This window comes from Mercenaria mercenaria, chromosome 5 (assembly GCF_021730395.1).
Source record: "Mercenaria mercenaria strain notata chromosome 5, MADL_Memer_1, whole genome shotgun sequence".
In the NCBI taxonomy this organism is placed as follows: Eukaryota; Metazoa; Mollusca; class Bivalvia; order Venerida; family Veneridae; genus Mercenaria; species Mercenaria mercenaria.
Genome location: NC_069365.1, coordinates 10,511,021 through 10,533,401, shown reverse-complemented (window position 1 = coordinate 10,533,401; position 22,381 = coordinate 10,511,021). Strand labels below are relative to the sequence as shown.

The window sequence follows — 22,381 nt, the reverse complement described above, 5'->3', positions numbered from 1 at the left end:
GAGTGAAATTTTAGTCGTAAGTTATAAAGTAAAAAGATACTATTGATACAGATATGGCGCTACATTACATCTAAATTTAAGGCTATCAAATATACGCTCGTCTGCGTATGCAATTAATTCAGTTGCCATAATTTTGTTGTGTAGGATATTTAAAGCGCCCTATAAAATATCTGCTTACTACATAATTTTAAAGGTAGTGTTTCGAAAACAATGCTTATTTCACTTGGATTCAGATAAGAATAAAATTTTGTTGTTCATTTGGGATCATAGAGAATATAAAAATCTGCTTAAGCCTTTGCTAAGGGGCGTGACGGCTGTTTCAGATTTCATTACATCTTATGAACAGACCCAATCAAACCGAGTCTGCTATTATGTTGCTTGGTTGCGTTCTATACTTCCAAAGGACCTTTTCACAAAAATTGATTGAAATGCTCTCTGAAATGACAATCACTATCTAGAATTCAAATTCGGCATAAATCGCAAATGTCTTATACGCATACGCCAACAAAAACATAAAGCAATGACAAAACAATTGATGCACTGAGTTTACATAAATTATTCCAAACATTTTCCTTTCTTCATCTGTTTCAACTGGTACATATGCTTCAAAAGCACGCATGATAAAAGTAACAGCCTGAAAACATTTGAACATATTCGTATGCATACTTATGCAGGTACGTGTAAGGTTTTGCAATTTCAATACGCGCCTATAGCTTCAAATATCATAAAACTGTTATTTGTAAAGCTCAGTCTAACCCCGCATATTTTAACCTTTTTCGTTTACACACTTACACTTGCTATGACTGGCTGTCCATACTGTAAATCTAAACTCTCATAGTATTATCTCAGAACCTCTGTTGAACAAAGTAATGAAAAAATTGAAAGAAAAGATTGGACCGATGGCAAATAGTCTTTACTATTTACCAACAAGCTTCAGAACGAAGGCACAGAATTTTGTCTAATGATTGGAAATTTATTGAATAAATGTATTATTACTGATCTCTGAAATATATTTTCCTCAGGTGTTTTCTTTATCCCGAAAAACTTGTGCTGAACTATATACTGGTCAATAGCACAAACTGTAAACCGGCTATTTATACGTGGAATCATGTAATTAAATACTAGCACTATGTTGGTATCATATAACACAACATAACACAACATTTCTTTTCTATTATACTTGTGAATATTTTTTATTCATTTTTATCAAAAAATGTAAGATAATTAATTCAAGCTGTATTCTCACAATGAAATGGTTTTATATATAGTAAGTGTGTCCCCTTTTCCGATCCTCACGCGAAGAGTTTAGTTTTACTTTCCTGCTTAGGTCACGTTTCTTTCCAGATTAATTAATATGATCATAACGAGTGAATATTGAATAGTTTTAGATCAATTGATTACAACTAGCACTGTAGCCGAATGTTTTGTCTGATCTGTGTGCTATTCTAACTGCAACTTTTCAAGCCCTGTCCGAAGTTTTAGGTATTCCGGCGATGTGGTCCCGCGGCGGTGGAGCCGGTGGCCGTGGGTTTGGTCTTGGTAAAACATCTGTAGGTTTGGTCTTCGGCGGGGGTGATAAACTGGCACTCATATCTCCCGGAGAGAATCCTGACCGAACGTTTGGCAAATTCCTCTTTTTATTGTCTTCCATACTTTATTTCTGTTAAAACAATTGTAATTTTAAGTGATTATTAGATGTGATTACGGTCGCTATTAAAACATTACTGACGTATTTAATATCCTCTATTATTTCATTGTTCTCATTTCAAGTGGATTCCGATTAACAATTATACATGTTCCTTTTACCAAACCCTACCTGTATTTTCCTTTCTTCTTTTCTGTAAAACGCAAATACTTTGAATGTGTTTGACTTGTATTTATTTTTGAAATTTCATAACAACTCGATAAAAATAGCTTAAACACATCAAGCTATAAATAGCTACAAGCAACCCATGTAGACTATATAGATTGTTCAAGGATCAATATAACATTGAATTGATCTGTTTCACGGTAATACGAAAGATCTTTAAAATGTATATTTCTCAACCTTTGTTGTATTTTCTTTACAATCAGCGGTTGCCCTAGTCTCGTGGCCTATTCACTCAGGTATGGAACGGGTACCCACCCGTTACTAGGACGTTAGTATACAGCTGTCTACCAAATTGTCAAATAAGCTGTAATAGCGGCGTGGCTGGGCTAGGTCTGACCGACCAGAGGGTAGCTATAACCAGCATAGACCCAATCATGTCGTTATATTTCCGTTTTGTAGACATTCTGTTGAAAAAATGAATAATATCAATTTTTTTGGGGAGCCTACGGACAGACACGTATCTTGGTCACGGCACTTTTTATGTTACCGTTAGTTTAAGTTTGATTATCCACTTGCAAGATAATTCATGAAATATGCATTTGAAATTATTGCAGCGCTAATAAGCGCTTCGTTATGTATAAGATACAAAGCAAATAAACAATGAAAAAAAAAAAAAAAAAAAAAAAAAAAAAAAACCGACAGGAGAATGATGTTGCATTCAGTTGTAATGAGACACACATAAATATGTCATGACAGATTGTACAACGTCAAATAATACTATGAAGGTCAAAGATGAATTCATATTTTAAGAACAAAACATACATTTCATTTCCTATTTCAGCATTACATTTATTACATCTAGTAATATTTACAATATAAAGCAAAAACAAGTACAGGTGTATCAAAACGTATCATTTATGATAGTAAAAGTTATAATACATTCATAACATTTGAAACGAAGTATAACATTGCTAATAAACCGAAACATATACAGCAAATGTCGAATGAAATTATAATTGTTCAGGTAAATTAACATTTGCCATACAAAATACGGAATTTGAGAAACAAAAAATGTAGCACAGCTTCTCAGCACAATTTGATAAGTTTTATCAAAATTACAAAATACGTATGTTTGGTAAACGAAAGCTTATGAGTAAGAAATTTAAAAAAAGTTTCTTTCTTCAAATTTGTTACAGATATATCGTGGCAAATCATATATTTATTAGTTATGTGTTTTAGAATGTCTGAAAGGCTACAACCTTAGTCGTTTCTAAAAGCTTATATACATAAAACACAAATAACAATATGATATGTCTGTATGATTAAATCTGTTCCATTATATTCATAATATATTTTGGTAACTTAGTATAAAACCAGTATTGTTCGTATAGCAAACAAGGGTCTGTCAGAGCTATGCATTTCGAGAAATGAAAACATTAATATTTCTAAGCCATCTGCAAACACTGATCGAGATTCATAAATTTCTGATTTCACAAATGTATTACCAACTAAATCTGCACGATTATGTTCACCATCGAGAATTGTATTCTTATCTCGTAAATAAATGTGGTATACGTTTCACTGTATTAGACTCCACACAAGACAAATTGTGAGAGATATACCGATATATTTTTTTCGTTTCAATATAAATGTCACATAGATTCTAGGTCTATAAGCAGCGCAAAATTTGATAAATTGTGTCAAATTTTCAAAACGCTCTTGTCATGGTAACTTAATTTTCGGCACTGAATATCTAGATGGCATTGTACTCTTCTTTACATCAAGTCCTGCTGATTGGCCTTGTTTTATACGGAAGTGGAGCACATGTTAGCTGTTCAAATATGCATTCAAAAGAATGTCTCGTGTCTTCATTCTCTGCTTTAAACGTGAATCTTTGAAGAAAATTTGTAAATGTCAGAAATATTTCCATCTTGGCAAGATTTTCTCCTAGACACATCCTAGGACCTGAAATAGAATAAACAACCACTCTGTGCCAGACATAAACAAGTGAAATATTAAGCATTTTAACAAGTGTTGAAAGGTTCGTTGATCTTTCTTTTTACTTCGAAATACACTTTGGTATATCTATTTTATTCACAAAAGAACATGGATATGTATATAAATGCTTCAATTAGGAGACATAACACTAAAACAAGCAATAAATAACACACAAAAAGAAGTGAATATATGTGATTTCATTCTACGAATCGCCATGTAATACTGGATCTTAACAGAATGAGACACGTAATCAAAACTTGTGCAACTCGTCTCTTACATTGATATAGCGTGGGGAGGTACGCAAATGACTCATTATTCCTTCTCTTGATTATTCCTTCTCTTGAGAAGGAATGTTATAGTTCAATAAGTCACACTTGACTGAGCTACTGATACTGAAAGCTGTTGTCATTACAAGCTGGCCAATAAAACTCCGTGACCTTAGAAATAACCTCTGATGTTAGACTACTCTTTTCGAATGGAGGCGACTCTCTGACTGAACGCGTTCCGTGGATTACATACTATTTCCTCCATTCTTGAGGAACATAACATACATTCAGTCGACCAGATAGACATATATCAGCAAATTTAAATGTAAACAACTAAATATTATCGTTACCTTGAAATGCATAGTTAATATATGAAAACAAACCCCATTGCGACCCTCTAATTATGCGCAACAAATTCACGCATTGAATCGTAATTGATTGACCGGGTCAATGTCTTATTGCCGTATTTACTCTACTGAAAGTGGTAACAGATTTAATTTGTTATTGGATTTAACAATTTATGTTAAATAACTAGCGTAAACACTTACTTGAAATTTTTTGGCAGTATAAAACAGACATTGCAACCAAAAGTTTACAAAATGATTATTTTATATTTATATATATATGCCCTAGAAGGAACTTTTGCTATGCTTTAACTTGTTTATAATACATACCAACACTGAAAGGCATGAACGCTTTGTTCTTCTTGATTTTCCCATCCTGAAGAAATCTTTCCGGTTTGAATTGTTGTGGCTCATCCCAGTACCGAGGGTCCATATGTGACGATAGCAAATTTGCCTGAACGATAGAATCCTTCGGTATTCGATAACTCCTTAATGTTGCTTCATTTTCATTGGTATGTGGGACTGAAAATTCAGCTGAAATGGAAATTTTCCTTGTGTGTGATAGTAATCCAAGAAAATGCATTTGTGCGGTTAGCTGAAATCTTCGAATGTGCAGGCTTACAATGAGTGTTGCGCTTATAGTAAATGAAACATTATGCATTAGAAATGTTTACAGAATAACTACTTATTAGCTAGTCAAAGAAGCCATTACTTTAAATCTTATATGCACTTACCAATATTTGCTACTCTCTGTATCTCCAGAAGTGTAGCCTCTACATAGGGAAGAGTGCCTCTGTCTGCCCACTTCACTGGACGTTCACCATATTTCTATAACAAAGAATTACTTTATTGTATTATATCTATGTGCATCGGGAGGAATATATGCTGTACATATTCACGTGTTCGTTATTGCAGTCGTGTTGAGAACATGTAGCATTGCCACGATAGTATGAAGGCAAAGAATTGATGAAAGAACAGTACTGAGGGCTTGACGGCACAATGATAAAGACGAAAAGTAATATTACGTTTTAGTCATCATGATGTCTTGGAATTGCTCCGTTTTCGGAGGTGCCCGTTAAGCTTTAAATACTGCATTACCATGCCATATCGCGTACACATTTCTTCAAAGGCAAGCTATATACTTGGTAACACTGTGATAATCACATAATTAATATACAGCTGAAAGAAAATGACTATTTTTACTAAAATTGGCTGAACTTTATCCACAGCTGACAGGTAAATAATGAACAAGGTGGCAACTTGTTATTACAAACCTCTTGGATTTCATTTTGACATTTCTGTTGTATCTCGGGATACTCCTGCATGTATAAAATAGTCCAGTTCAGTGTGTTTGAAGTAGTTTCTGACCCGGCAATAAACAAGTCCATGATCACGTAATATAAATTGTCCACTGAAAAGAAAATGCAAGCCAGTCTTTCAGAAGCTGAGGGGCAATGTCTACAGTGAATAACAGTGATTTAGATACTGAATGTACCTCTAATATTTCAGTCTTTCGGACTTGATATTTCAATAATAGAGATATGTGGATACTGGGCCAGTGGCAAATACATACATTTAAATACTAGCACACACGATTGTAAGAAGTTTACTGCGTAAATATGTTCTCTGATATAACAAATACAAGCTGTCCTCTGGTTCATATGTATAAATTCAAATTAAATTTTGCTACCACTAAATTCAATTTAAGATGTGAATACGCAAATGTTCCCATCTGAAAAAATACAAATATAGAACCATTAGTTACTGACAAGTAAAGAGATCTTTCTCCGACTCTTCATATTTAGCTTGAATAAACAGATCAACAAAATCTCGGATGCTATTTGCATCGAACGTTTTCTCGTGCTCTTCTATTTCTTTATTGATATGGTCTTTCACCCATTTAGTAGCTTTGATGTTGGCAGCTTTCCCTTGTTCTCTCTGTAAATATTGAAAAATAGTTACCGTTATACTTGAATTTTATTAACTTATGGACGTTTATTGAAGTGCTATAAAGGATTATTCAGGGGCCTCCGTGGCCGAGTGGTCAAGGTCGCTGACTTCGAATCACTTGCCCTTCATCGATGTGGGTTCGAGCCTCACTCGAGGCGTTGCATTCTTCATGTGAGGAAGCCATCCAGCTGGCTTACGGAATGTCGGTGGTTCTACCAAGGTGCCCGCTCGTGATGAAATAATGCAGGGAGGGGCACCTGGGGTCTTCCTCCACCATTAAAGCTGGAAAGTCGCCATATGACATATCACGTGTCGAAGCGACGTTTAAATCCAACAAAAAAAAAATGAAATAAAGGATTATTCATGCGCCACTATTCGCTTTGACTCCGAAGATGGAGCAATTACATTTGATTATTTAGTGATTTTAGATCTTTCTTCTTAAACAGTGTAAGTTTGGAAGTGAATACCACACTAATATGATAAATACTTGAGCTAAAACGTGGATTTTATAAAGATGGCCATACCATTATGACTTTCGAATAGAGTATGTATGACTGAATTTAAACATAAATGAAAATTCTTAGACAACGACTCCATCTTATTTTCAAATATGACAAGTTTTACGCCTTTCACAACAGAGAGAATACTTGGTGTAGCAACAGACATGTCCACTTCTTCATGAAAGACGAGATTGTAAAGATAAAATAAACATTATAATATAACCTCTTTATTCTGCAAGAGTTTGTAAACAAACTTTGGTACAAGAGATGCAATATCTATCGGGGCACCAGCATGGAAAATGGTGTCAAGATTTTCTATAACTGTTCCAAACTTGCTGTCTGTATACTCATACCTGAAAATAAAACAAAAATATGTGATACATGTACATCTTTTTATTTCAAACAGACATAAGTGAAGCATTTATACTTTAATGCTTTCATAACAAAGATATCTTTCTTTAACTCTCTTAAAAGCATGAAACCGTTACATCTGATAATTCATTTTCATTTCGAGTAGATATAAAAGGACTTTTCTCTGAATTCAAGTACTAGTCCGCAAAAATATAGTATGTAAAACGATTTATTAACATATATAAGAACATTGAAGATGACCGTGGACCACAGGAACCTGAAATTCTGTCCTTAAGTCAACGCAAGTCTACATAAAAAAGACCTAGGGAGGTCTTTTTATAGACTTGTTTTGGCTTATTGATAGAATTTCAGGTTTCTATGCCGAGGACCGATGTGCTATTTTAATATTTTTGCCCCCAACAAGAACAAAATGTATACTTGTATTGATATAATTTTGAATAACAATCTGTGTTTACTGACAATTGAACGTTTACAGTAACGATAAGTGATTATTACCTCTTTCCAAAGATTATTCCATAAATGACGTTAGTTATGATCATGGATGTAAGGAGCCGTACATCAGTAGGGCTTCCATTTGCTTCTTTAAGAACAGCTGTAGCTGCATCAATTTCAAAAGCTATTTTTTCTTCTAAACTTGATTTACCAACTCCAAAATCCTTGAGCGACTGGAGAGTAAATTTCCTCAATATTTTCCAAGGTTTCCCACTTTGCATCACTACCCCAAGTCCATCCTCGTCTACAGTTTTCATTAAACGACTTGGTCTTGAGCTGAAATTAGTTGCATTAGCAACAAACGCTTCGTGTATTGCGTCGTATCCATGAATAAACACAATGTGCTCTCTTCCCAGAGTGAAATGCATAACATCCCCATAGTCCTTGGAGGCCTCAAACACCGCCACAGGTAGACGCTTCCTCTTTGACTGCTGATATAGCAGCCACCATGTGTTTCCAATCAAAGGAATTCTAAGTGGTCCCGGAGGCAAGTTCGACCGGTAGAAAACAATGTAGCAGATTAAAAAAGCTGCAATAAACACTAAAATTGAAGATGGGGTGACTTCCCCAACTAACTCACTAAGCTTGTCACTTGCCGCGTTCCCCATAGTCTATGTAACTTTACTTGATATTTCTCCTCTTAAGTTACTTTATACAAACTTGACAATGTTTAAAAGCGTTATTGATTTTATGAACTGAAGGTATATTTATATAGTTAAGAATTTAGTCCTACATTTTAACCTAGCTCTACTTTTGTGATATAAAAGTAGACCAAACACGAATCAATATTTACATGGAGATTTTTTTGTCATTTTCGTCCCACCATTTAACCCTTCTAGTTCTACACGTGTCGATTTACTCATGCATGTTACAGCCTTAAAAGATTTTACTTACTTGTTTAGTATGCAAACGACGAACATTATATCAGATAAAGGACGTTTTACCTGTGTAGGGGGACATCTCAATGTATCCACCTGTTCTTTCGGGCCCAGTTAGACGAGTAAATATAGCATCTGCTTCTTTTTAAATGAACTATATCATAATAGTAACATTAATGCCTAATCGTGTGTATCTAGTAGACGAGTGAAACTATAATTATTTTGTGACCTTGTTGCCCGAGACAAATGAAAGATTGTAGTGTACAATAAATAGTATTTTTACTAAATAACTTTAGAAAGTATTGTAAAAAGATTACTGCATAAGTAGGCGTTGTGTGTTTTTGTGAAATATTTAACTCGACATACGTTCCTACCTATAACTCGATATTAAGCACAGGATTAACTCGAAGATGTGAGATAGCTTAAGTTTCTCTAGCTCAAAATTTCGAAGTAAGTAACTCGACACTTCGACTTACTTGCTAACTCGACATTTCGACTGGCTTACTTGATGTGTTTAAAATATGCGATAACATCAATTGCTATTGGTTGTGGGGATGTAAGAGGTCGAACCCGCAATTGATGTTATCGCAGAACGTTAAAAGGTGGGACGCCACTCTTGACAAAAATATCAGGTTTATTTAGCTCAATCTAAAGAGCAAGACAGGTTAATTTCGTTATTATTAACTAATATCAGAAAATCAGACTGGCCGTGGGGAAGTTGCGGTTGGCAGGCTAATTGAGTTAGATCGGGAAGTCATCCCGTCTTCGACTCCTGTGTTTACTACACAGCTTTTTATCCCCTGTCGTAGGTGGAATGATATAGTTTTGGCGTTGTCCGTCCGTACACTTGACCATCCGAAGCCATATCTATGTCATAGATTGTTTCGTTTTAACGTTACACCGAAACAGTTATGGGCCATAAGGCGAATTTCCAGCTTTTGTGTTGGAGGAAGATCCCGGAAGCCCTTCCGGCCTATTCTTTCAAGACTGGCTGGCACCTGTGTAGAACCACCGATCTTCCGAAAGTCAAATGGATGGCTTTCTCACATGAAGAATTCTACGCTCAAAGCGAGGTTCGAACCCACATCTGTGCGGAGTAAATAATTTGACGTCAGCGACTTTAACTTCAGTTAAAATGGTAGCCATCTTGAATGAGGAGAGATATTTTGAGCCTACTTCACTTTTTAAATGCTTAAGGTCCGTTGAAGTATTCTTGAAAGTACAATCATGTTTGTATCATCATTTTGTACCATCTTCCGCCAATAGAAATGTAATCTACGACTCGAGTATCGGGAAGTCAGTCATGTGGCTACCGATCGCGTGATATTAGTTAATAATAACAAAAATAACCTGTCTTACTCCTTAGATTAAGCTAAATAAACCGGATATTTTTGTCAAGATTTGCGTCCCACCTTTTAACGTTCTGACTAAACTAATGACGTGCACTACATATCATACATGCGTCGATTCATTCATGCATTTTACAATGTTAAGCAAACTACTATCTTTTAATATACATTATGACGAGTATTAAATATCTATCTTCTTGTGTAGGTGCACATCTGACGATGTGGGCCAAGTAACATATAACTGTTTCTTTCAAAAGTTAATGCTGGAACATCAACTGTTTGAAACAAATTATCCGAGCATAACATTAATTAAGATATCAACTGAAAGTAGCTTTTAATTTCTAATTATAATCGTCCAAGAAAGATAAATGTTACAAATATAAATACTCTTTCATTCATAAGTGTTGAATAAATTAACGTATTTTGACAACATACATATTGGCATATTGAAGAAGACAGCAATATACGGAATAGCGTTAGCACTAGCTGTGTGCTCTTATAATTATGAAGTATGCAAACGCACATTTCAAGATACGTTACTCAAAATTTTAGCCTATCTAACTTGATATTTAAAAAAAAAATAAATAAATCGAATACTATTTCGGCATACATGCTCGAAATTGCGACTCACAAGCTCGAAATTGCGGATCATGAAAGTAACTCGACATTTTTGCTTTCTTTCTAACTTAAAGTTGATATTCTGACTTTTAGCCGATGTCTCTCCGACTGCACGGCTAGATGTCGGTCCGATCGCACGGCTGGGTGTCGGTTCAATCGCGCGGCTGGGTGTCGGTCCGATCGCACGGCTGGATGCCGGTCCGATCGCACGGCTAGATGTCGGTCCGATTTTATAGCTAGATGTCGGTCCGATCGCACGGCAAGATGTCGGTCCGATCGTACGGCAAGATGTCGGTCCGATCGCACGGCAAGATGTCGGTCCGATCGTACGGCAAGATGTCGATCCGGTTGTATGGCTAGATGTCGGTCCGATCGTACAGATAAAAATAAATTGAAATTGAGTCGCAACATGAGAAAACCAACATATTGCATTTGCGACCAGCATGGATCAAGACCAGCCCGCGCACCCGCGCAGTCTGTTCAGGATCCGTACTGTTCGCTTTCTTTTTTTCAATTGCAATAGATTTAGAAAGTAGGCTGGTCTGGATCTATGCTGGTCGCAATTGCACTATGTTTTTTTTTCTTATAGTGCGACTCAGGTGTCGGTCCAGTCTTACGGTTAGATGTCAGTCACGTTAGTACGGATAGATGTCGGTCCGTTCGTGCGGCTAAATCTCGGTCCGGTGGCATCATGTTTGCTGCGTTAAAGGTCTGATCATAGGTGGTATTTGATTTTTACATCTTTTTTGATAGTGCTCGTTTGTGTCTCTTTCTGTGTTTAGTAATTTATTCTAAATATTGTAGTATTTAAACCATGGATTAGCAAAAACAATCACGTTTTTAGACTGTATATAAATTAATTTTATTTGGTTCAATGAAATACTAATATGCACAGTATTTTACATGTTCGTAAGTTGTGTTATAGATCATTATGTCTTATAATTCAATTATAAATGGAAATGTATGTCTGTTAAATGTTTATTTTTAGTATACACTACTGTACAATAATAACACAATAAATGTTAAACACTAAAACACATTTACCTTCTGCCATCACATTGTTTAGTATCTGACCACAATACTAAGTGACTTTATTTATTTTTTCCTTGTTACTGTTGTTAAAACAATGATAAGTTTGTAAGTAGGTAAAGAAATGTTAGATTGATTAAAAGTACGGATTTCCTAGATACTTCGCCACCCTTTCAATTATTGTGTTATCTCTTCCTGCTGTAGAAGCCTGAGCTACAACTTTCAAACGATTACAAACCATGTATTTCATTCCGCTTCAAATATATTGTGATAAGGTGATAAATTACGATGGAAGCTGCTATATTCAATTTGTTCGTTTATATTTTAAGTTTTCAGTCATCACTGTTTGCTAGTGTGCTTGCAGGATTCCTTTTATTGATTGTATACAGCTATATACGACAGCGAAATATTCCACCAGGGCCATACGCCTTGCCCATTTTAGGGAGTGTAGGATTTTTTCGAGCTTTTAAACAAAGACGACATCTTGTACTTTCTGACCTGGCAGAAAAATACGGAAATATTTTCAGTGTATATGCAGGTACTCGGCTTGTTGTTTTTCTTAATGGATATGATGTCATTCGCGAAGCGTTTGTGAAAAATGCTTTAGTCTTCAGCGAGCGTCCGAACTGGTTACCTTCATTACAAAATGGATTATCCGAAGGCAAAGGTAAGTATGTCTGTTTTTATGAGACAGTAAGTTAATCTTATTGTATAACTGGAAAATTGTCAATTTATACTGTATTTATCCCTTTCAATGTCTCGGTTACTATAGCTCCCTTTATTTCCAAATACTGGTTAGTATTTCTGTACATCATTTTCATTGGAACCTAAAGCCATGTATTAATAAAATCTATGGAAGCATAAAGCACAACCAAACAACATGATATCAGTGTCTGTTCATGAGAGGTAATGAAATGTACAACACCCCATGCTTACTTGAACCTACTTAAGCGGAATTTTATTATTATAACAGTGAAAGTGTATGCACTAAGTGACCTCTTAGGACCAGGAAATACAACAGCAATAAGCAACTGTTTTAATATCGACAAGTAATATGCACTCAAGCAGACGAACATTTTACGCATTATTGCTATAACAATCCATTATAGATTAAAGGTTCTTCACTTTTTATGTACGGAATAACTGATTTTAAACAGAATTATATCCAATCTACAAAACTATCTAATACATGTTTCAAGCAAAATTTGACTGAACTTGACCACAAGATGTCCTGATTTCTTTAATTGATTTTTTTATACAATGTATAACTGAACATCAATTTATCACTAAATATCTAGGTCTGGTCTGGCAGGGTGCAGGTCACGCAGGCTCAGCCAGGAAATTTGCCGTTCAAGCACTGCGAGAATTCGGACTTGGAAAGACAAGTCTTCAAGATAAAGTGCTGCGAGAAATGAATGCTGTCTCGAGTGTTTTCAAACAAAGAACTGGCAAACCATTTCGCATGAAAACAACATTAAAGAAAGCGATTACAAACGTTATACACGATATTGTATTTGGTAAAAGGTAATTCGAACAGCTTGATTTTAATCAGTACGTTAGGATTTCATAGAGAACATTCTGTTTTATTCTATGATAAACAACAGATAGTTGGATGAATGAAATGCATGTTAATCCCTGCAGTATCACATAATCATGTGTAATATCTCCTTGCTGTCTAATTCGCCTACATTTTCCTCAATTTTTATGATTTGTTCTTTACTTTGCCAGAACATATTCATGTCAAAAGTATTTCTGTCATGTATCTGGAAATATGTTATTTGAAAGTTTAATGCGTTTGATTATAAAAAAAAAATGCTGTCTTGTGGAGCAGTTTTAAAATTCATAAATGGAAAACACAATAATGCTGTTGCAAAGAACATATTCATAGAAAGATAAAAGGCCCCAGTATTAGTCAATTTAATCGCCTACGGAGACCATAATTAAATGGCGTATTTAGTGTAAGGGGGCACCCAAAACAAATACAGAAACTTATGTTTTATCTTTGCAGATTTAACTTGGATGAAGATGGATTAAACAGACTAACATTCTTGATTGACGAATTCTTCAGAGGCGGAATTTTCATTCCAAAAAACTTCCTCCCAAAAATTTTAAGCACATTATTGCCGAAGGTATTTAAAGTTTCACGTATTTCATTTGATTAGATTTCCCCGATAAATGATTACATAATACAAATTGTTGAATGAGAAAAATCTATTTTCTTAATGTTCACATCTTATTTTGCTGATGCAAGACTGCTTACGCCTTTTCTGTTCCAGTTGTCTTAAAAGTTGAATGAATTTCTTTATCTTTAAGCTTTAAAGATTTTACTCCTTATTCACTGGCGTTTTAGCTATATACTTATCAGCATATAAGTCGATTCCGTTCACATGTTGACTGCGAACAAGGCAGATCATGATCAGACTGCACGGACGTGTAGGCTGATGCTGATCTACACTGGTCGCAATGGCAGAATCAGTAGTGTCCAGCATGATAAAGGTTAAGACCAGATTCCCTTTGGCGCTTTATATATCGTCTCGTGAATATAATTTCTAACAACATTTTACACCAATTGTTGTTCCAGAATGAGGAGGAGTATCAAAGGAAACAGAAGGTTATTGGTGAATTGAAGCAATATATCTATGGCAGTATAGCAGAACACGAACAGGACTTTGACAGCCATTCCATCCGAGACTTCATTGATCTCTACATTAATGCATCGAAGCACAGAAATGATGTTGATTCTAGTTACATACCGACAAGTGAGATACGAGTATTATTCTAACAATTAAGTTATCTAATTTGAAACCATGTAATGTTTTCGGCAAATTAAATATTCAAAATATAAATACACGTGATTACAGTGCATGTTCGAGGGATGTTCAATAAACACCCACCCGGAAGACTGCTCTCAGTTTTTCACTTTCACTTACCATCCAAAATGGATAAATGTGTTATCTAATGTAGATAGGGAAATATTTAAGTATTTATCTAAAGAAATCTTTTTGTCAAATAATTTTGTAAATACTAGTCTAAGTGACGACGTTTTCTAATTTTGCATTGACGTATGTAGTAGAAGTGATATATTCCGAACAGTGATCTGTCGTTGAATAAAATCATTCTTTGGAATTCAGACCCCGTGTTCACAAAATAAAAAGGGTGGAAACGCACAGGTCACCCAACATGACATAAATGAAAATGTTGCTGGCTCGGGTTGACTGAGCCTGTTCATGGACGATAGTGGAAGTGCAAGCTACTGTCCACGCCCTCTAGCCCGGGGTTGAGCAGAACCCATCATTTACACATGTACAGAATGTAATTTAGAGACATCCGTAGATGTATTCATACGGCGGTGCACATGGAACCTTCAATGATGCACAGAACGCAATTCCAAAGCGGCGTATATCCCCAGATAAAAGAATTGCTGTGCCCTGAAAGTGAAAACAATGGGCAAAACTAAAAAAAAACTGGAAGTTAGAGAGGTGATCTGTGGTTATGAAGCCTGCATATCACAGAAACTGCAAAAAAAAAAACAAAAAAAAAAAACAAAATAAAAAAAAAAAAAAAACAACAGAATTAAAAAGCAGGCACTATATCCAAGGGGTGATTAAACAGTACCCAAAGTTTTTAAAGCGGGAGTATTGGAACCATCCAGGCCGAAAGGCCCAAGCTGAAAAAAGTAAACAGTACACTAACACAATATAAATGTCATGCTGAACGATCTGAAGAGATCAAAATAAAACAGCTCTGATTGAAGGTATTTGGAGACCCCACACGGCACAAACAACGCTGGTGTGGTAATAAGCTAAAAACGTGTAAAGCCACAGGTCGCTCAACACAAAACATTTTCAGAAATACCAGTAGAATATTTGACCGGCAATTTCAGTCTCAGCTGAGTTTGATAATAAAACTTTATATGTCATGCATATCTAAATTGAATTTTAAGTTAATTTTTATTTTCAAGCGGCTATTCAGTATTGATGGTCAGTCTTAATTGGACTTTAACCTTGAAGTTTAAGTAAAACTGACATCAAAATTTCAAGCCCAAACTCAGCTAACACCGAAAAATGTTCTGTGAACACGGCGCCAAAAGCGAAGGAATCATGTCATGTGGACACAGCCCGATTGATATAATAATACGCATCTTATCGACAAACGATGATTTTATTTCAGAACAAATCACTGTTTGACATATAAATATATTATAATGATTCTAACACGTTATCAAGTGCTATTAAGTGCATCGTTGACAACATCCACCAAATATTTTCCAGTTTTAGTGGGTTTGTTTTCCAGCGCGCCGCTTTGACGTCTGACGCTATGACATAATACATTGTGACGTATAAACAGTGAACTATTGCATAATAACACACAATGTTCTGCAGGAAAACAAACCGGGTCGTGTTAGAATTTCTCATACTTTAGCTTATTTTCCAAGCTACATTTTCTTAAGCTCAAAAATATTAACGTTAAAAATTCAATGTCATAAAATCTTAAATGAAATACCAATAGAATATTTGACCGGCAATTTGTTTTGGTCATCGTCTGAAAACAATCGTTGAACATAGATCAGTGATAAAGGATGGTGTTTTGGATCGAAATTCAAGAAAGTAGACAACTGCTATGCAGTATAAGGTGTTAATCCCATAATCCCATGAGTAAACCATTTAATCATTTGATATGGAAGATACAAAAGTGGCCTGATGAGTAGTATTGCTGACGACTCGCATATCAGAAGACAATAGTGTCTAATGTTTTGAAAAATAAAGAACCAGTGCATCAGAATTCAGTATCCCATGTCATCGTCTTTTATTTTGGACGAAAGGTGTAGAAAAGCCATTTAGTGGCATATATATCACTGGTATTTTTTAATTGTATTAATTGATTCTGTTTGATAATTAATGGTGCTGGGCTGGGTTAGTAGAAAAAGTTCAGAAATAGGGATTTTAGAGCACTCTTCCCGGTATCTTTAAACACTGCTCGCGCATTACATTTATGGGAAAATATCTCCCGAAGTATCCAAACAGAAATAGTAGAAACTCGACAGGTCGTTAAACACGACACAAATGAAAATGTTGCAGGCTCGGTTTGATTGAGCCTGTTCATGGACGGTAGTGGAAATGCATGCCTCCATCCACGCCATTTAGACCCGGGTTGAGCAGAACTCAACATTTACATGTGCTACATGTACCAAAAACAATCTAGAGACATCCGCAAATGTGTTCATACGGCGGTGCACGTAATTCTTTAACATGAAGTTAACATTTCCTACAGATGTCTTGTTTAGAATTTTATTCGTATCCTACATTGGTAGGAATGATTCTTTACTGTTTAAAACCAGTGTTAAAATCTTTGACCAAAGACTGCGATCATAATTGGTTAAATTCAGGTTCTGTGCCACTGTTATCACCTATGTAAACCATACCATTTACTATTTCTGTATTTCATACATGAAACTCGGTTGAAAAGTGATAGTTCTGATACTTTTATAAAGACAATTGTACAACCATGCCTAATCCAAACGAGCAGTAGTATTAGTTTATATGATAATTGTAGAGTTCATGTTATACTTTGCTTTCATCAACCGTCATCTCTTGATACGTTCATACAGAGTTTAGCTTTACAATAGTCAGCAGTATCATAAACAGTTCAGTTACTTCAGTATTTCTTTACATTTTAGAAGGTGAAGTATTCCGAATTATCCTCGACCTGTTTTTGGCGGGGTCTGAAACAACAGCAAGCACGTTAGACTGGTGTTTCATGTTCATGGTGAAGTATCCAGACATTCAGGAAAAGTGCTACCAAGAAATAACACAGGTACTGCACTGTCAAAGTTGACAGTTTAAAAGAAATGAAATGTTATTAATTTATAACATATTTAGTTCATGGTACCATAATAGATTTTCGCTGATGTTTCATTTAAAAAGTTTAAACAACACGGATAACAAATAATACGTGTGAGAAGTGTGCGGAGACATAATAATTTTATTACATTTACTGGAAGGACTTGTATGCATCAGAGTTTATTTTCACTTTTGCAATGTAACAGGTAAAAACAACGTGACCGCTTGAAGAAATACATAAACTATATTCTATATGGTAAAACTGTTTTCTGGCTTGTTTACAGTTGTCAGGTGTTTATTCTGATAAAGCTCACATAGACTGGGCACGCAGACAACACCTTCCGTATGTGGAAGCCACTTTAACAGAAGTTCAAAGACTCGCCTCAATAGGTAAAACTTTTATCCTTTTTGCATTTTAACCAGTCGTCATGCAAGCTAATTTAGTCTTCTTGTAGCGCCAGACCTCCTTTTTATTGTAAAATTAATATGGTCAGTTTCTGTAGTATCTTCATATTGGGCTGCGCCATGGCAATTAAGAAGTATATGTGAGCTGGTACTGTTTTTAAAATGTTTGAGTAAACCGAATAGCGTCCTTGTTGAATTACTAGTAATTGAATAGCGTCCTTGTTGAATTACTAGTAATTGAACAAGTACAAACATGAAATAGAATCAACATGAATGTTTTTACATATAAGTTCAATTAAATTCATTCAAATGATTTATTATATTGTAACGTAAACATATACAGTTTCTTGTCCCATACAAAACAAATATATTAAAATAATAATTATAATAATATTAGTATTAAAATAGAGAAGATGTAAATTTGTGCAAATAGAAAAACTTGCAGTCTGAACGACATTTTGTCCGTTGAAAATGACAACTTATTTAATTAAATGCATTCTAACACAGAAGTATATCAATACTCGTATATCAGAAAATCAAGAGTCACTTTTCATATTGTTGAGATCTTACAGAATGTCAATAAATTGAGAACACTCCTATATATTGTATCTTTTACAGTGCCACTCGGTCTGCCGCATGTAACATCAAAGACTGTTGCATTGCAAGGATATGTTATACCGAAGGACACAATTGTCTTTGCCAACCTCTACTCATGTTCAATGGACAGAATTGTTTGGAATGGTGTTAATGAATTTAATCCAGAGCGACACATTGACGCGAACAGTCAATTTAAAAGGAACGAGAAGCTGATTCCATTTTCTATAGGTATTGCCTTATATGTTGTGAATTTATGTGAACTATTTGCAGACTTTCAGGGTTCCTAATGATTAGCTGTTCATATCCGAACTTTGTCTTTGTTCTTTCTTTCCTTCATCCTTATTATTTAATGAGAACACAGTTATCGTATTTATACGAAATAAGTTAGTGAGTGTCGTTTTGTAATTAAAAGAAAACAGTCTGACTATAATGGTGCGGTATATATTAAAGATGACTTAAACATTCCAACGAATGAAAAAGTAAACAAATAGGATTTTGAACGACTCATGTATTTGTTAATCGTTGCTCTGTTTCTTGTTTTCAGGAGCAAGGATGTGCTTAGGAGATTCAATGGCTAAGCTTGAAATATTTATCATGTTTACAAATCTTATAAAACGTTTCAAATTTACAAAATTTGGTGATAGTGATCTATCTGTAGCACACGTTAAGGTGGATCATCCTGTGGCAAGTGCAGAAAACTTTGAAGTAATCATAACAGAGAGATGAATTGTCGTATGCACGAGGCAGTACATTCATGAACAACATATTTCTAGAATGCAGTACGCTGTAAAATAATATTAGTCTGCTTTTTTATTGTCTGAAACGTACGCTTGTCTAGAATTCAGAGTTTTCGGCAACGTTTCTGTCACAAAGTGGAGAACGCAGTGAAGACTGTAATATGTTGATTGCATCGACATACATCGTTTTACCCCTGAAATGACGAAACGTAAAAATAATGTTTTGACAAAATGTACTTTGTCGCATAAAAAACCAGGACGGAATGAAAAACGAATAAAATATTGTATTTAGAATCTCTTTTTCAAATAATTAACGTGCATGTCAACAAGGTACATACATGTATATGATTCAGTTATACCAAAAATGACAAAACATAAAAATGTATGCTTCTTATAAGGTAACTGAAAGTTTTAAACATTATAAATTACCTTCACATTATTTGTATTTAAGATTTAATTCTGCGACTTCAGTTTCTAATGTTTTTACATCTGTCTTCAGTTTTGATTTCAGCTTTTCTCTCTCTGCTCGTCTTCTTTGCTTGGCGTCACTTAATGTTTCTTTTTCCATTTCTAAACGTTTTTTCTTTTTTATAAGGTCTCGCAACTCGTCGTCTGACTCATCACTTTCACTGAAATGAAGATATGACCATTTGTATTGATATTTTACTGAAGTTATTTACGTTAATACAGGCATTTAAGTGATGTTATGAACATTTTTAGCTCGACTATTCGAAGAATAAGTAGAGCTATCCTACTCACCACGGCGTCGGCGTCGGCGTCGGTGTCGGCGTCGGCGTCGGCGTCGGCGTCACACCCTGGTTAAGTTTTTCGTACCAGTCCACATTTTGACAAAGTCTTTTGAGATAAAGCTTTGAAACTTTCAACACTTGTTTACCATCACCATGTCCAGTTATAGGCAAGAGTACATAACTCTGTCAAGCATTTTGACTGAATTATGGCCCCTTTTGACTTAGAAATCTTGGTTAAGTTTTTCGTACCAGTTCATATTTTGACAAAGTCTTTTGAGATAAAGCTTTGAAACTTTCAACACTTGTTTACCATCACCATGTCCAGTTATAGGCAAGAGTACATAACTCTGTCAAGCATTTTGACTGAATTATGGCCCCTTTTGACTTAGAAATCTTGGTTAAGTTTTTCGTACCAGTTCATATTTTTTCAAAGTCTTTTGAGATAAAGCTTTGAAACTTTCAACACTTGTTTACCATCACCATGTCCAGTTGTAGGCAAGAGTACATAACTCCATCAAGCATTTTGACTGAATTATGGCCCCTTTTTGACTTAGAAATCTTGGTTAAGTTTTTCGTACCAGTCCACATTTTGACAAAGTCTTTTGAGATAAAGCTTTGAAACTTTCAACACTTGTTTACCATCACAATATCCAGTTGTAGGCAAGAGTACATAACTCCATCAAGCATTTTGACTGAATTATGGCCCCTTTTGACTTAGAAATCTTGGTTAAGTTTTTCGTACCAGTTTATATTTTTTGTAAAGTGTTTGACATATGGCTTTGAAACTTTTATATCTTGTTCAGTATAATAGTCTCTATCAATACGCAAGAGTACGTAACTCTCTCCTCTTTTTTGGCTGAATTATGGCCCTTTTTGAACTTGGAAACTGGTTCTGTTTTGTATATGTCCATGTTTTGTCAAGACTATTTGACATATGTCTTTTAAACTTTAAACACTTGTTTATCATTATGATTTCCATCTCTAGGCAAGAGTACATAACTCTGACAACTATTTTGACTGAATTATGGCCCTTTTTGGACTTTCAAATTTGTTCAGTTTTTCTTACAAGTCAGCGTTTTGTCAAAACTATTTGAACTGTGGCTTTGAAACTTTTAACACTAGTTTATCAACATGATTTCCATCTGTAGGCAAGAGTACATAACTCTATCAACTATTTTGACTGAATTATGGCCCCTTTTGGACTTGGAAATTAGTTAAATTTTTCATATAAGTCCATGTTTTGCCTAACATATAACTTAACATATTTGCCATCATGGTCACACATTGCCATTTAGTGCAAGATTAATCGAAATCCACAAATACAGGAACATTTTTTGTTTAATCCATTTTTTTGTTTAGTCTGAAAATCTATGGAAATATTTTGATCCCATTCTTCAATCAATTCTTCGAATAGTCGAGCGCGCTGTCATCCGACAGCTCTTGTTCTTGCCGCTTTACTAAAATTATGAACGTCTGTATTAGCATTTCACAGAAGAAGAGACACTTATATCGATATTTCACTAAATTTATATCAACACTTGTAAAAACATTTTATAATCATTAATATACAGTTTAATCATTTAAGTCGCTCTTAGTCCAAAGTTACTAGCACCTCATGATAAAGGAATAATGAATTGTGGCTTGGCTACCATGACACTGGTCAAGTAGCACATACAATGTCCTTTATATATTAATAAATATATGTATTCGCAAGGGTTGTTATTTACCAAGGATAGTGTAAGTGTCTAACAACATGGTTACGGTGGTTTTGAAGACAACAATATTGTCATTGTTTTACATTCCAAATGAATGCTAATATAAACTTTAAATGAATTGATTTTTCATATTAGCCATACCATAGTCCATTCCGGGCTACAACATTCTGTTCATCCGTTTTGGCAGTATCCATTTTGTCACCATTCCTTATTGCCTTTTCTACCTGTTCGTCTCCACTACATTCTGCAGTCACATCAACTGGGTCACCGTTGATACTAACCGTTTCACCTTGTTCATCTCCACTACACTCCGCGACTTTGTCTTCAACATCAAAAGGTTCATTGGCCTTGCGTTCTCGCCTATTTGCTGCTAAAAGCTGTTTCATCTTAAAATAAAACTAGCAGCATTACTCGCCTATAGAGTCAAAGCATCAATAAACCGGATGATAGATCATACTAACTTAGAAAATAAGAGATAGCAAGCTAGACATTAATCAGAGCTAATTATATTATTTGATATTGAGTTATGTTACGGAATTTAGAACAAATTAGATACGCAACACTACACTTCTCTTTATATGTATATGTCCGTAAGAATTACCCTGGTTACATTTAACAGGTACTCGTCTTTATCTAAGTATTTAAATGCTAAGGTAAAATGATTTATCGCTTCTAGCTTCTTTGCTTATCAAATGTTGCATTTCAAACAACCTTAAAATACAATCAACAAGG

At 35.0% G+C, this 22,381-nt stretch overlaps 3 protein-coding genes and 1 long non-coding RNA gene across 4 annotated transcripts; 1 reads left to right on the top strand and 3 right to left on the bottom strand.

Annotated features, from left to right (window-relative positions):
* Nucleotides 1-1,156: 1,156 nt before the first annotated feature.
* LOC128556856 (uncharacterized) lies at nucleotides 1,157-2,476 on the bottom strand. Its single transcript, XR_008370876.1, has 2 exons — nucleotides 1,817-2,476; nucleotides 1,157-1,660 (listed from the first exon to the last, which is right to left on the bottom strand). It is a non-coding gene; the product is annotated as an uncharacterized LOC128556856 (long non-coding RNA).
* Nucleotides 2,477-2,571: 95 nt separating this feature from the next.
* Nucleotides 2,572-9,845, bottom strand: LOC123556433 (cytochrome P450 2J2-like). The gene is made up of 7 exons (XM_045347106.2): nucleotides 7,736-9,845; nucleotides 7,092-7,221; nucleotides 6,188-6,356; nucleotides 5,693-5,829; nucleotides 5,153-5,246; nucleotides 4,749-4,952; nucleotides 2,572-3,775 (listed from the first exon to the last, which is right to left on the bottom strand). The coding sequence occupies exons 1-7, from the start codon at nucleotides 8,338-8,340 to the stop codon at nucleotides 3,591-3,593; spliced, it is 1,524 nt and encodes a 507-aa protein (XP_045203041.2). The 5' UTR covers nucleotides 8,341-9,845; the 3' UTR covers nucleotides 2,572-3,590.
* Nucleotides 9,846-11,802: 1,957 nt separating this feature from the next.
* Nucleotides 11,803-19,479, top strand: LOC123556431 (cytochrome P450 2U1-like). The gene is made up of 8 exons (XM_045347103.2): nucleotides 11,803-12,273; nucleotides 12,905-13,130; nucleotides 13,615-13,735; nucleotides 14,188-14,365; nucleotides 17,284-17,420; nucleotides 17,731-17,836; nucleotides 18,470-18,676; nucleotides 18,993-19,479. The coding sequence occupies exons 1-8, from the start codon at nucleotides 11,895-11,897 to the stop codon at nucleotides 19,172-19,174; spliced, it is 1,536 nt and encodes a 511-aa protein (XP_045203038.2). The 5' UTR covers nucleotides 11,803-11,894; the 3' UTR covers nucleotides 19,175-19,479.
* On the bottom strand, nucleotides 18,152-22,375 carry LOC128556855 (uncharacterized). Its single transcript, XM_053542641.1, has 3 exons — nucleotides 21,791-22,375; nucleotides 19,615-19,814; nucleotides 18,152-19,379 (listed from the first exon to the last, which is right to left on the bottom strand). The coding sequence occupies exons 1-2, from the start codon at nucleotides 22,033-22,035 to the stop codon at nucleotides 19,622-19,624; spliced, it is 438 nt and encodes a 145-aa protein (XP_053398616.1). The 5' UTR covers nucleotides 22,036-22,375; the 3' UTR covers nucleotides 18,152-19,379; nucleotides 19,615-19,621.
* Between the last annotated feature and the right edge of the window lie 6 nt (nucleotides 22,376-22,381).